The sequence below is a fragment of the Protomyctophum bolini genome (assembly GCF_963924005.1).
Source record: "Protomyctophum bolini genome assembly, chromosome: 5".
NCBI lineage: Eukaryota > Metazoa > Chordata > Actinopteri > Myctophiformes > Myctophidae > Protomyctophum > Protomyctophum bolini.
In genome coordinates, this window is record NC_137866.1 from 31,787,750 (window position 1) to 31,803,136 (window position 15,387).

Sequence of the window (15,387 nt, forward strand, 5' to 3'; positions counted from 1 at the left end):
CTCCTCCCTGAGCCAAGACTAGGCTTGACCGCATACCTCGAATAGACAGGAGTTGGGTAGCTTCAGCAGGTTATCAAATGGGCACCCCCCTTCACTGGTGTTTCGTTGATTTAAGCCCATGACACCTCGGAGGGGCTCAACGGCAGATCCAGCGTCCTGGCTCTACCCCCGCTGAACACCACCCAACTCTATGTCTTTAGTCCTTCAGTAGGCCGGCTCTGCCACCGCACCTCTCTTTGTATCCAGATCCACCGTGATGCTTCCTCTGCCCGCTTAGTGATGTTGGCTACCAGCCGTTTCCTAGCAAGCCCTTCGATCCCCAGCAGTCCGAGGGCTCTCCATAGCGACTGTCCGGCAAAGCCCCTGCAGCTCACCTCCACCGGCAGATTCCAGGCCTTCCATCCGTTTTGCTGGCTCTTGAGGATGAGAGCTTGGTATTTCTTGAGCTTGCGCTCGTACGCTTCCTCCATCCTCTCTTCCCAGGGTACCGTCAGCTCGATAAGCATCACCTGTTTGGTACCTTTAGACCAGAGGACAATATCTGGTCTCAGGCTAGTGTGGGCTATCTCCTCTGGGAATTTGAGCTGCTTCTTCAGGTCGGCCCGCATCTCCCAGTCGCTTGCCGTGGCCAGGACCCCTTTGCTCCTCCCTCCTGCTGCTGCGCTTTCTCCTGCCCTGACAAAATGGATAAAGCGGGGCCCATTAGAAAGCTTTCTTGACCTTGTCCTTGCCAGCTCGACACCCTCTGCCAACTGTGTTAGGATCTGATCGTGTCGCCACCGGAACTTGCCATCTGCTAAGCTTGAGCGACATGAAGAGAGGACATGCTCGAGGTTAGCTATCCTTCCGCAGAGCGTGCAGCTAGGGCTCGCTACCAGTCCCCATGTGTGGAGATTTGATGGAGTAGGCAGGACATCATATACCGAACACAACAGGAACTTGATCCGGTGGCCTTCCATGCTCCAGATGTCCTGCCAGGTTAGAGCCCTCTCTCTTACACTCTCCCATCTTGTCCAGCTGCCTTGTTTCCTCATGGCTACAGCCTTGACATGCCGGTTTTCCTCCTCAGCCTTTCGGACCTCTCTCTGCACCATGCCTCGCCGCTCCTTTGGGTCAGCTTTGTTCCAGCTTGTTCTGGTGGAGCAACCCAGACCCATCCTTCCCTGGGCTACTGACCCAACGAGGTCAGCATGATGCAGTCGATCTTCGGCTTCCTTCAGTGCTCTGCTGGCTGACCACTTTCGGCCTGTCCTGACAACAATGCCTGCCTCACGTACTCTCTCGTCTTTGCTGTCTCGTAGCATCATGGCCTGGCGTGTTTTTGTCGCCTTGTACTCCTCCACCACGGATGTTATTGGCAGCTGTAGCTTGCTGCCTGTGCTGTACAGGCCAATGGAGCAGAAGCTTCTTGGGACGCCCAGCCATCTCCTCAAGTAGGTGTTCAGCTTTCTCTCCAGCCCCTCAACTGTGGAGACAGGTACCTCATAAACCAGGAGTGGCCAGAGCAGTCTGGGGAGCACCCCATGTTGGTAACCCCAGGCCTTGTACTTGCCCGGCAGGCCACTCTTCTCCAGAGATTTCATCCAAGTCTCTGCTTGGATAAGCATCTCCTTCACACTCTGCCTGTCATTGAGGTCATTTCTGTACCACTTCCCCAAGCACTTCACAGGTTTCTCTTGGACAGTTGGGATGATGTTCTCCCCAATCTTGAATCGAAACCGGTCCTGGACACGCCCCTTCTTCAGTACTAGGCTTCTGGATTTTGCTGGTTTGAACTCCATCCTTGCCCAATTGGTGAGCTCAATCAAGTCCTCCAAAATCCATCTTCCTTCTGGCACTGACCTTGCTGTGATGGTGAGGTCGTCCATGAATGCTCTGATCGGCAACATCTGGACGCCACTTGCAAGTACTGCACCTCGACGCAACTTCTCTGCTGACTTGACGAGAAGGTTCATCGCTGCGGAAAACAGAATCACTGAGATTGTGCAGCCAGTGACAATGCCCACCTCTAGTCTCTGCCAGTCAGTGGTGAATTCTCCGCAGGTGAAACGCATGTTGAATCTGTCAAAGTAGTGCTGCAAGAGCTTCTGGAATCGCTCTGGGATATGGTAGGTCTTCAGAGTCAACTCGACTAGCTTGTGGGGTATCGTTCCATAGGCATTTGTTAGATCAAGCCATAGAACTGCCAGGTCACCGTGGTTTCTCTTTGCGTCCTCAATGATCTTGGAGATGACGCTGGTGTGTTCAAGACAGCCGGATACCCCTGGAATGCCACCTTTTTGAACCGAAGTGTCCATGTAGTCATTGTCCAACATGAAGGTGGTCAACCTCTTCGCCAGAATCCCCAGAAAGATCTTAGCTTCCACGTTGAGAAGCGAGATGGTACGGAATTGCTTAATCCCTGTAGAGTTTTCTTCCTTAGGGATGAAGCACCCCTCAGCAACCAACCAGTCATCAGCAAGGAAGTTCTTTCTCCATGCCACTGTCAGTAGCTTCCAGAGTCGTTTCCTGAGACTTTCGCAATGCTTGTAAACGTTGTACTGGATGCCGTTTGGCCCTGGGGCTGACTTTCCCCTTGCCTTTTTGAGAAAGCTGTTGACTTCCTGCCAGGTTGGTTCCCCTACCTTGAAGGGGATAGTTGGTTCAGCTGGTTTGATGAGCCTCTCCATCTCCTCTAAACTGTCCTCCCTTCTGGGATCATTGTGGACCTGACGAAGGTGCTCCTCCACTTCTTCCTTTGTTGCTTTCAACTCCCCTGATCTTTTGTCGCCCAGGAGTTTCGACAGGTAATTGAATGGATTCTTAGTGAAGTTTGCCCTTTCCTTCAAGCGACGCTTCCTGTCCCTGCGGTGACACTCTGCTCGGCGCAAGATCTTAATGCGCTCTCTCAAGTTGTCTCGAATTTCTGTGATAGCTGGTCTCTCATCTGCTGTTGCTTCGCGAAAGGCCTTCTTAATCCTCCGCAGATCCGCTCTAAGGCTTGCTATTTCCTTCAGGCGTCTGTTTTCCTGGGGCTGGATGTTTACTCTACGTTTCAGCTCTTTCTTTCCGAAGCGATCAGCACCCATGCTCCAGATAATCGAGGACATGGCCTTGAGCTTCTTCCCCACATCTCCTGCGATGGCTGCTTCCAGCATCTGGTCCGCATCACGATCGAACATCTCCCATTCTTTCCTTGCAGCTGCAGTTGGCCAGTTGACTCGTTCTTTCCGAACGTCTCCAGAACGAGTGTTCTGACCAGGCCGTCTGGTATCCTGAATGACTTCCCTCTCACTCTGGTGCCTTGCCGCCTCCGTCACACCAGCGATGCTGCTCCTGACCCCCTCTTCATCATGTGCCTGGAGATTCTGGGGACTGTGGTTTGTGTCCTGCCCCAGCCTCTCCTCCGACTCACCAGGTTGCCCTGTGCGTTGCACATTACTTTTAGGATTCAAGCACTTCATCATTCTCTGGTGTATCTTCAGACCCTTCTCATTTTTGCATTTCTTCCCACATCGGCAGACCCGGGATAAATCGCTAGGCTGTTCCATAGTCGATTGTCCGTCAAGGGTGGTCATAACATTGGTCTGTCCTGTGGGTCGATCATCCTCCCCCGCTCTCGCACGACCCCGGGGGTATCTTTTTATATACCTTTCCATAGCGATTATTGGTGGGTTCCTCCTCACGGAGGATGTGCTTCGGCTTGCCAAGCCTCCGCACCCCGGCTCTGGTCTTTCCCAAATGTCAGCAGTCTTTCCTCGCTGTCACCGTTCTTCCTCGGTTGCCAACTTGTCTTTCCAAGTGGTCACTGGGTCTACCAGAGAAGAATATGCAAAATACGATAAGGGTATCGGAAGTAACACGGAAGAAATTGTGAAAAGAAGACGGAAGGTCTTGTATGCATTTTTTGAATTTAAACATAAATAAACAGGTCTGGAAAACGTTTACTTTGTCGATGGGTAATAGCGAGTATTTAATAAAGAGCGGGGCAGACGGCTCATACCGATTTGAATGTGAAATCATTCTCAGAAACCTTTTTTGAATGATCAGTAATTTTGTGAGATGTGTTGAATATGTAGCAGCCCAGACAATATTACAGTAATTAATATGAGGGAAAATTAAGCTATAATAGAGTGTTAAATGACATGAAGGAAGAACAAAAGGGCAGATTTTTCTCAATATACCAAGCATCTTCATAGACTTCATACATACAGCATCAATATGTTGTTTCCAATTTAAATGTTCGTCTATAATGACACCCAAGAATTTAGTTTGGGGAACCTGGCAAATTTCAGAGCCATTGATTAAAATTCTAGGTTTTTCTTTGGGAAATGTTTTGTTTATATTACTAAAAATCATGAAGTTGCATTTTTTTATATTGAGGGTAAGCTTATTCAATTGAAACCATTTGAAGACATCCAACAATTCATCATTAACATGTTTAACGAGGGTGTTTAAATCCCTGTGTGAGGCAATTAGATTAGTATCATCTGCAAATAAAATAGGAAGAAACGTATTGCAGTTCATGGTTAAATCATTAATATAAATCAAAAATAATAAAGGACCAAGTATGGAGCCCTGTGGCACTCCGACTGATATTTTCAGCTTTGCAGATATACAACCATTGATACATACATATTGTTCTCTGTCCTCTAGATAATTAGAAAACCACTTGAGAGCAACATCCTGTAGGCCGTATCTATTAAGTTTAGAAACAAGAATTTGGTATTATAGAGCCTGAAGCAGGCCATCACCGACCTGCACAAGGTATTATAGAGCCTGAAGCAGGCCATCACCGACCTGCACAAGGTATTATAGAGCCTGAAGCAGGCCATCGCCGACCTGCACAAGGTATTATAGAGCCTGAAGCAGGCCATCGCCGACCTGCACAAGGTATTATAGAGCCTGAAGCAGGCCATCGCCGACCTGCACAAGGTATTATAGAGCCTGAAGCAGGCCATCGCCGACCTGCACAAGGTATTATAGAGCCTGAAGCAGGCCATCGCCGACCTGCACAAGGTATTATAGAGCCTGAAGCAGGCCATCGCCGACCTGCACAAGGTATTATAGAGCCTGAAGCAGGCCATCGCCGACCTGCACAAGGTATTATAGAGCCTGAAGCAGGCCATCGCCGACCTGCACAAGGTATTATAGAGCCTGAAGCAGGCCATCGCCGACCTGCACAAGGTATTATAGAGCCTGAAGCAGGCCATCACCGACCTGCACAAGGTATTATAGCCAGGAGACTCGCGTGTCACTTCTGCATGCTACTATACAGCTAATGAGACATTTAGGCGCTAGCCCCTCACATATTCAGCTACAGTGTATTTGTGTAGATTTTCGTCTTAACATTAAATTCAAACATAAAATTCCCATTGGCAATGAATGGAGAATTTACGTGATATGTTGGAACAGCAAATCGGCTATTTGTATTTGGCTGCCGACCTTCATCACAAAATATTCTGACCCCCAGAAGCAAATATTTGAATTAAATATGTTCGGTAAAATAAAAAAACGTATTGTCCTCAATAATGCTCATTATAAGATGGCACCGAGTACAGGAGAGTGGTGGAGAACTTCATCGACTGGGCGGAACAAAACCACCTGCTGCTGAACATTAAAAAAACCAAAGAGCTGGTGTTCGACGCTAGGCGGAGTAAGAGGAGGACCCCAGCACCCATCACCATCCAGGGAGAGGAGGTGGAGATCGTGGACTCCTACAAATTCCTGGGTGTCCACCTGAACAAGGACCTGGACTGGAAAGACAATACTGAGGCCGTCTACAAGAAGGGACAGAGCAGACTGTACCTCCTGAGGAGGCTCAAGTCCTTTGGAGTATGTAGCAGGCTACTGGTTATGTTTTACCAGTCGGTTGTGGCCAGCATTTTATTCTATGCTGTGGTATGCTGGGGAGGGGGCATCAAGGCCGGGGAGCTCAACAGGATCAACAAAATCATAAAGAAGGCCAGTTCTGTTGTTGGCCTCCGAATGGAGAGCCTACAGTCAGTAGTGGAGAGGAGGATCGGGGATAAGCTGGACTCCATGCTGGAAAATCCCTCCCACCCCTTCCATGGTGTGCTGCGGGAAAGGACGAGCACCTTCAGCAGTAGGCTCACACTCCCCTTGATGCGCACGGAACGCTACAGACAGTCCTTTATGCCAACTGCCATCAGACTACACAATACACAGAAGCATTAAGAACTGCCCCCCCACCCATGGTCCTGGTCTTGTGTGTTTATGTCCTCTGTGTCTGTTTTTTGTGTTTTTCTGTCTGTCCAGTAGTTTTGTAGGTTTTAGTTTTTAACTCTATGCACTTTGCTGTTGTAACACTGCAATTTCCCCTCTGGGATTAATAAAGTATATCTCATCTCATCTCTCATCTCACCATTTCCACCTACGAACATTGCGTCTCAAAGGTGGACTGTGGACAGTTCAGATAGCTATACCTACCAGTGACATTATCGTCTGGGATTCCAAGCTAATGGAAACCACAGCCTTTCTGTTCCTGTCAGCATGTTGAAATGAAAGCCTTTCTTGCTGTGCTTGCATCAAAAACAAAGAAGAGGTTTGAAGTCTGGTTTGAAATTAGATCCAAAAGTGAAGCAAGCACATCTCAGAAAATGTTGACAGGTGATGAACAAAAACAGAAAGGAGGTACTAGGTAGGATGTCCGCACACCGTTCTTAATAAGCTCTTATAAGCTCTCAGTAGTTTATTTAAAGATAGAAGGACTCAACGTGTCGTTCCTTCCGGGTCTTCATCAGGAATCAATGTTTGAAATGACCAGTAATTACATCATCGGTCATAGTAGTAACTAAGTGTCCACAGCCCACCTCTGAGACACAGAGTACCAATGATCCACCATTATATAATGAGTAGCAAGTGCTACTTTAAGGCAGGGGTTCTCAACGTCTTGGGCTTTGGCCACGTCTCGCAGGGGGTTGAGGGGGTTCCAGGTGGTCCCCAGCTAAATGATGGAGAGTTGGTAACCAAATGGACCCTTATTAGAGTCTTGAGAGTGTAAAATGAAACCATCATTTTATGCTCTGAAGAGTTAAATTGTTGTTAAACATCGGCATGAATTCATTTACAAGAAGTCTGTCTACACAATTAGAGAATGTTATTATTAAAATAAATAAAAATGTTTTTTTTGCTGATCCCAGGCCAGATAATCTCTCCTATGGTACCAACATCAATACAGCATGGAATTGTGGACAAAATCTTATCCAATGACAACAAAGTATTTTGGGTCAGAGAGGCTAAATCTCATCAAATGGTGGCCCGTGGCTCAAATGCCAAAGAAATAATGGACCTTGATATGAAAAGGGTTGAAAACCACTGGTCTGTAGCCTACACCCGTTTAGGCTACAAGTGATATTATTGCCATTGTAAGATTTATGTTATTGTAGCCAGTGATTATACTACAGTATAACGAGGGAGATATGTCATGTGTGCAGTGCTACACATAATTATACCAAGATGATGAAGAAACGTTTTTAAGGGGAGGGAGATTATTTATCATTACTAATTCAAACTACTAATGTTTATTCATGTGGCAGCTGATAAACATTGTTCTTATTGATGTCCAGTAGTGTCATTTCAACTGTGTTATTGTAACTGTAGTCTTTAAACATTGTTCAGATTCCCGTTACCAACCACCTTTGTTTATGCTGTTGCCATACCGACAATGAATACTTAATGAGCTCAACAGCAGCACTGATGGGCTTGGGGTTTGTCTCCCTCTTTGTTTCCTGTTACCGCGAGTGTATTTGTAACCGAACACAAACATGCGCGCGCGCACACGCACGCATACACACAGACGCACAAACACCTCGTCTTGTTAACGTGGCCAATTAGCATTGCGGACAAGGCAGTTGCCAAGGTGGTCATGCTGAAAATCCCTTGTCATTACCCATTCATATCATGTCAAAGGATGATTTATTATGCTGTTAGTTATAATGACACATGGAAATGCATGGCCGATAGAGAAGAAGACAGTTGAGAGGGCAGTTTGAAGTATGTGTGTCCCTGTTATTCCACTCAATTTAACCTAGAAAAAAAACAGCCTGTCTGAGGCTGTCTCTAACCGAGAGATCCTCACCTGAGAGTCAGCAAATGAACAGATTTGCACCACGGCAGACAGAATGATCCTTACAAACCATTCGGTGGCACTGGCTGTTGAAGCCTGGTTGCTTGGCTCCAGATTCACTTCACTTCGGCTTGATGGAATTTCCTCGTAAAGAATTGACCCATCTTGACTTTCTGGAAGTAGTCCGTATTAAAGTGAGTCGAAAACGAAAATAAAAACCTGGGTACCGCGGCTATAGTATAGTACATTTATATAAGTACATTTCCAGTCTGTATGTTTGCTGTGCAATCTGTTGTGTTCGCCTGTTCGGTGGCCATATGGACAGAAGCCCTCAGAATCAGGAACTCTTAAATTCATGGGCATATCTATAATTCTATACAGGGAGTTGTATTGATAATTTCATAGAACACGCATATCTCACAGTATCAATTCGGCCTACCTTTAAAGTGTACGGTCATGTGGCTCAATTCTACAAAATGTCTACAAAAATTATCTGTATTTGGCCATGGACCCCCATCTGAAAATATGTTGTTCCAGGGACCCCTCCAGTAGCAAATATTTCAGTGAACTCATTTAGACCTGAGATCAGATAAAAAAAACGTCTTCTAAATCCTAAAAGCTCCTGAAAAAGCTGTTTCTATGTCGTTCTTCGATTTTTCAAAAATAGTATACCTACAAGCTCGTAGTGCAGCACTCGGGGTTCCCGCCCAAAATGGGTTAAAAACATTTGCCGTGAAAGAATGTATATTCAAAGATTTGCACACATTTTCACGATTGAAACAATAATTGCAAATCTGCTATTTTCCAACAGATAAAGTTTAAAATAGTGGTTAAAGTGGTTAAAAGCTCAGGTGACACAGATGCGTTCCAGATCTTAATGGAATAAGTGTTCACCATGCTATTGCCAGGCAGCAGCTTTCACTTCAGTTATCTCCTGTTGTCCAATGTTTCAGGTGGGGGAGCGTCTTGGACGCTACGATGTGGAGAAGCATTGTGCCATTGAGAAGGAGGACTTTGACCTGGCCAAGACCAAGAAGGAGCAGATGGAAGCCTACAGGACCAGCGTCTACCAGCAGCTAGAGCTTCACAACCTGCTGGACATGAGCATGGTCAGTGGTGGGAAACAGTACTCACATTTTAAGTAAGAGTATCAATGCTGCAATGTAGAGATGCTCCGTTACCAGTAAACGGCCGGAATTCAAAATGTACTTGAGTAAAAGTATTGGCATCAAAATTATACCGGTAATTATGCAGAATGTCTCATTTTAAGTTTTCAAATCTTTTGAAAATAGGTTAGTGTATGTTTTGTAATAATAATCAAAATCTGCAAAGTAACTAGTAACTAAAGTTTTCAAATGAATGTAGTGGAATAAAAGTACAAGATTTGGATCCGAGATGTAGTGGAGTAAAAGTATTGGAAATTGGAAATAGGCCAGAGCCTATATGTGGCACGTGCCTGGACCGCTAGGCCAGCACCCCCATATGCTTAATTTGATTGGCTCTGCAGCACATCTGAACGGGGGACTACAGTTACGCACAGAGCCGATCTCGGCGCAAAATATTTGGGGGCATTTCTGCCCTTTTATAATATTTCTGAACTTCAATCTAGAAATGGTTCTTTCAAAATTTTCTTTTTGACTTGCAAATGAAATATTTAAAGGTAGTGTAAGTGATTTTCTTTAGTTAAAATATGTGTTAAAAAGCTGTGATAGTAGCCTACTCATTGCTATAGTGTCTGTTGAAGTAACATGAGTCTACACGACTCTCCAGCTTTTTATTGAACAGAAAATTATTGCGAACGCATTGAGCACTTACTATGAGACCTAGCAGATCATGTCTGTCTGTCTGTGTGTCTGTCTGTCTGTGCCCATAAATGGAGCTGAGTGATTTGTGTCACCATGACTCAGCCATAACCATATAAGGAGTCCCCAAAGCAGCTATACGTCCAAAACCCAAATATGTACGAGCTGCGTTCGCTTCCCGCGTTTGTGCGTCTTACTGGTTCTTAATATTACTATTAGTATAGCATTGATCACTATCAGAATATAGTGTTTTAACCTTTTTAACACTTAGAATGCTGAAAGCGTTTTTAAACGTTTTATTATAGCCACCCCTAAGATGCGCATAACGTTTTTATACGTTTTATGGTCCAAAAAACGTTTTTTTATTGATTACTATAGTTCAACTATATTTGCGCCCGGACAACTCATAATGTAACACCGATCGGCTCTAAAAAGAGTTAAAACCCCCCCCTGCTGAAAAGAGGTGTTGGTCTGAGAAGCGTCTGGCACCGCCTATTGGTTGGTCTATGCGAGGACGTACGACGTAATGGAGACGGCCGTCCGGCATAGACCAACGCAGATGTCAGGGGATCTAAAATGGATGGGTCCATGCTCTTGTGTGTGTGAATACACTCGATTCCCCCTCCCCTCCTGTTTCTACATGGTTTCTCCCGAGGGAGAATGGTGGGGGGGGGGGGGTCTCTTCCTCTTGGATCGCATTGGCAGTTCCCCCCCCACTCCCGAGTCCCCACTGCTTTCAACTGCAAGGCTTGCACTCTCATTCTCGGAACAAGATACAACGCGATTTGCTCTCTGCCCGTATATAAACCTGCAACGATCGGCATTTGATTTCATAACGTAACGTTTGCCAGACACATGTGGAGTTAGTCATGGACAGATTGCACATCATTATCGAGGGCCCGCCATGATACGTTGGTCGCTGATCGCAAGCCGTACTGCTGCTGCTGCTGCGCTGCTCGCATCCAACCATCCAATCCATCCCCCTTTCTCGTTACAACAGGCTATTATAAACTCACCGTCGAGCAGCCTGCCCTGCACCTAATGTGATAAAATGAACGGCAGGACAAAATCGGATCGATTATTATCTGTCTATCAGCAACATTTCTTCCAAATACGTTGACGTGCTGCTTCTGCTGCTGCCATCCAACCATCCATTCCCCTTTGTCGTTGTTTTTCTCTCCAAACATGTCCAGACACAATCCGATCCAGTCTCGCGTCTCACCTTATAGCTACGCGAGACTGGATCGATGAGGTTAGTGGTATGTCTGGACATGTTTGGAGCGGCACACGACAATCGACAATAATGTTGATTATGCAAGATCATTTCCTCAAAGCCTAGTTGCCCCCCCCCCCCCCCCCCCCGTTACTGCGATTGTAGCTCGAATCACAGAATGAGTTCAATGAGCGTAGGGAGAGGGCACATATGGGGCTACGATTGAGGCTGATTTATATTTTCTAACAACTTAGGAGAGAGACTGACCACGATGCAGGCAGAAGAAAGTTTCCAAGTCCGTTTTATGATCAGATAATGTGCATCAAGACTCTCTGCTTTCATAAGAAAAAAACTAATACTGTAATTGCGAATGCAATGAGCACTTACTATGAGACCTAGCAGATCACGTCTGTCTGTCTGTCTGTCTGTCTGTGTGTGTGTGTGTGTGTGTCTGTCTGTCCCGCTTACTGTATATGTGGACCTGGCCCTTTTGTGCCCATATATGGAGCTGAGTGATTTGTGAGTCATGGTGACATGAGTGTGATGGCGTGGTCCTGCTTTGGGGACTCCTTATATGGTTATGGCTGAGTCATGGTGACATGAGTGTGATGGCGTCTTTTGTGACCATATATGGAGCTGGCGTGGTCCAAGCACTAACTATGACACCCTGCAGATCATGTCTGTAATTTATTCTAATTGTTATTGCAATTTACGATCTGCGTTCGCTTTCCGCGTTCGCGCGTCTTACTCGTAATAATAAAAATCACACCCCTGTGAAGTGAGCAGTGCAATGTTGTGAAGTGAGCAGTGCAACATTGCACTGCTCACTTCACTGGGGTGTGATTTCTATTATTATTACAGTATTAGTATTTTTCTTATGAAAGCAGAGAGTATTCTGTTTCATACGGTATATAGTATGTACATGTCGCTATAGGCCTTATTTTGTGAATATTTAGTTGTTAGGTCCATGCTTTCTCTAAAATTATCTTTTTCAGAGAACTTTAGAGATGGCATGGGCCTGAATAACTATTATTCACAAAATAAGGCCTATAGCGACATGTACATACTATATACCGTATGAAACAGTAGACTCTCTGCTTTCATAAGAAAAATACTAATACTGTAATAATAATAAAAATCACACCCCTGTGAAGTGAGCAGTGCAATTGCACTGCTCACTTCACAGGGGTGTGATTTTTCTGGGTGGTATTTTTCTTATGAAAGCAGAGAGTCTACTGTTTCATACGGTATATAGTATGTACATGTCGCTATAGGCCTTATTTTGTGAATAATAGTTCTTCGGGTCCATGCCTTCTCTAAAGTTCTCTGGTGGGCGCAAGCTGCATTCAATAGCCAATTAGTGACAAACTGTATATGTGTACAATGTGTACTGTTTTCCTCCTAAAAGTAGACATTCAGGGCTTTCATTCGGTATATGGTTTGTATAGGATATTATTTGTGCTCAATTTTATATCGGTCTTTTGAACTAAAAAAACTGAACTGAAATGTCTGTCAACTTCAGGCCTCCATATCTCTGTTGTTTTTTTTCACAAGCAGCGTGCAGGCAAAAGCAGGTGTTAGAAAAAGGTCAATATCTCCAGAATGGAAGATGGTAGAATCATAATTTTTTTTTTAATTGAAGTGGACAAGTTGGGCTTTCTTTTGATTTATGCGGTGTGATTCTCGCTATAAGAGGCCCCTCGCTGTGGGCCCCCAAAAAAGTTCAAAAATCCCAATGTTAATCCCCTTAGCACTGGAAATCCTTGGTCCACTAGAACCTGTAGCATTGTATGTGTTAATAAAAAACTTTTTGTTTTAACCAAAACATTTCACTTACGCTACCTTTTAAAGGTTCCAATTAAGCAAACAAAATCATTGGCCGATGTTGCTGTTTACTACGCAATGAATGTATCAATTTGTAACTCTGTGTGCAAATGGTCCATTTGGCCACATTTGTTCACATTTTAAATGAACAATTTTGCTTTGCAGCACCTGAGCAACTGAGAATGAGAGGGCAGAAATATGTGGGTCTGGAATTTATGGGTTGTGAGAAAAGTATTTTCTGGCGGGGACAGTTTTACTTGCAGCTCCCAGGCATTAAGTTAATATGACCAATGTGCTTCCAATTCATATACATTGGTGAGATTTGCACTGCTATAAATGTGCCATCAGTGAGCCAGCTTTCCTTCCCTCCTCCACCCTCATCGATAGATCACCAGACCGTCTGAGCCGCCCCCAGCCCTGGAGCCACTGCCCTCCGTCCTGCCTTCTCCCAGTCGCCCGCCAGCTGCCCCAAAACCCCGGGTTTCCACAGAGACCTTGAGGACAGAGAGGAAATCCGAGCCTCCCCATGAAGTCCACGAGTTGAACCCTGCAGCTACTCCGTCCTCCCAGACACCTGCCATCCCTCCGCCGAGCCAGCCGGCCACCACCACGCCCCGTGACCCCGCCTCACCCAGGATAGATGTGAGTATACCTGCTGCCTTGTCCAATGAGAATTCTGCGCTGAGAGCACACATATGCAGATGGCCAGCATGACTTACTAGGAAGGTGTTGTCTTTATGTGCCCTCATACACACAGATTAAATATAACATTACAAAGATACAAAAAATGATCTATCTTCATTCACAACGTGCTCAAAAATATTGTCTCATTGTCTGTAACATTCAGCACTATATAGCATAAACATTGCTATTCTTAGAATACTAAGTCCCTTTCGCTGTTGCCCGATCAGTCATTGCGTCTATTTGCCGTAAGCCTCGGTCGTTGCTGTGTGGAACATGGAATAGTTTGTGTGTGTGGGGAGGGGGATTATGAGCCGGGGGGAGGGTTGTGCTCTTCACTCACCGCCAGTGGGACTGGCTCTTCCACAGGTTAGGGTTTCACTATTTAATTAAAAGTGTGCAACAGTTGGTTGCCTCCGGCGGCTGCCAAGCTGGCCCGAAGGCGAGTCTTCAGAGCCTCGTAGTACAAGACCAGCGGGGTGCCAGTTGGCTCGGGGACGACACCAGAGCTTAATAGCTGGTTGGCTGCTGGTCAGTCTTTTATTATATAGAGCAGCGCTTCCCACACTTTTTAGCCTGTGACCCAAAAGAGATATTCGACTATCGGCTATTTTCCGCTACTTCTTAATTATTGTTGTTTTTTTGGGGGGGGGAAAGAAAATGGGATTTTTACTTGAGTCGTGACCCATACAAATTGGCCACAAACGGGTCCCAATAACCCACTGTTTGGGAAACAGTGATATACAGGTAGATGGTGTAATGTTCCCATCGTCATGATGTTGAACGGTAGACTCAGTGATATACAGGTAGATGGTGTAATGTTCACGTCATCATGATGTTGAACGGTAGACTCAGTGATATACAGGTAGATGGTGTAATGTTCACGTTGTCATGATGTTGAACGGTAGACTCAGTGATATACAGGTAGATGGTGTAATGTTCACGTCATCATGATGTTGAACGGTAGACTCAGTGATATACAGGTAGATGGTGTAATGTTCACGTGATCATGATGTTGAACGGTAGACTCAGTGATATACAGGTAGATGGTGTAATGTTCACGTCATCATGATGTTGAACGGTAGACTCAGTGATATACAGGTAGATGGTGTAATGTTCACGTCATCATGATGTTGAATGGTAGACTCAGTGATATACAGGTAGATGGTGTAATGTTCACGTGATCATGATGTTGAACGGTAGACTCAGTGATATACAGGTAGATGGTGTAATGTTCCCATCGTCATGATGTTGAACGGTAGACTCAGTGATATACAGGTAGATGGTGTAATGTTCACGTCATCATGATGTTGAACGGTAGACTCAGTGATATACAGGTAGATGGTGTAATGTTCACGTTGTCATGATGTTGAACGGTAGACTCAGTGATATACAGGTAGATGGTGTAATGTTCACGTTGTCATGATGTTGAACGGTAGACTCAGTGATATACAGGTAGATGGTGTAATGTTCACGTGATCATGATGTTGAACGGTAGACTCAGTGATATACAGGTAGATGGTGTAATGTTCCCATCGTCATGATGTTGAACGGTAGACTCAGTGATATACAGGTAGATGGTGTAATGTTCACGTCATCATGATGTTGAACGGTAGACTCAGTGATATACAGGTAGATGGTGTAATGTTCACGTCATCATGATGTTGAACGGTAGACTCAGTGATATACAGGTAGATGGTGTAATGTTCACGTCATCATGATGTTGAACGGTAGACTCAGTGATATACAGGTAGATGGTGTAATGTTCACGTTGTCATGATGTTGAACGGTAGACTCAG

At 45.3% G+C, this 15,387-nt stretch overlaps 1 protein-coding gene across 2 annotated transcripts in view; it reads left to right on the forward strand.

Annotated features, from left to right (window-relative positions):
* cep104 (centrosomal protein 104) overlaps positions 1-15,387 on the forward strand; it is a 79,611-nt gene that overhangs the window by 23,472 nt on the left and 40,752 nt on the right. For both annotated transcript variants that reach the window (XM_080764097.1, XM_080764098.1), the window contains exons 8-9: positions 9,022-9,177; positions 13,295-13,549. In XM_080764097.1, the coding sequence (XP_080620223.1) occupies positions 9,022-9,177; positions 13,295-13,549 (411 nt within the window). The remainder of the gene's footprint in view (positions 1-9,021; positions 9,178-13,294; positions 13,550-15,387) is intronic.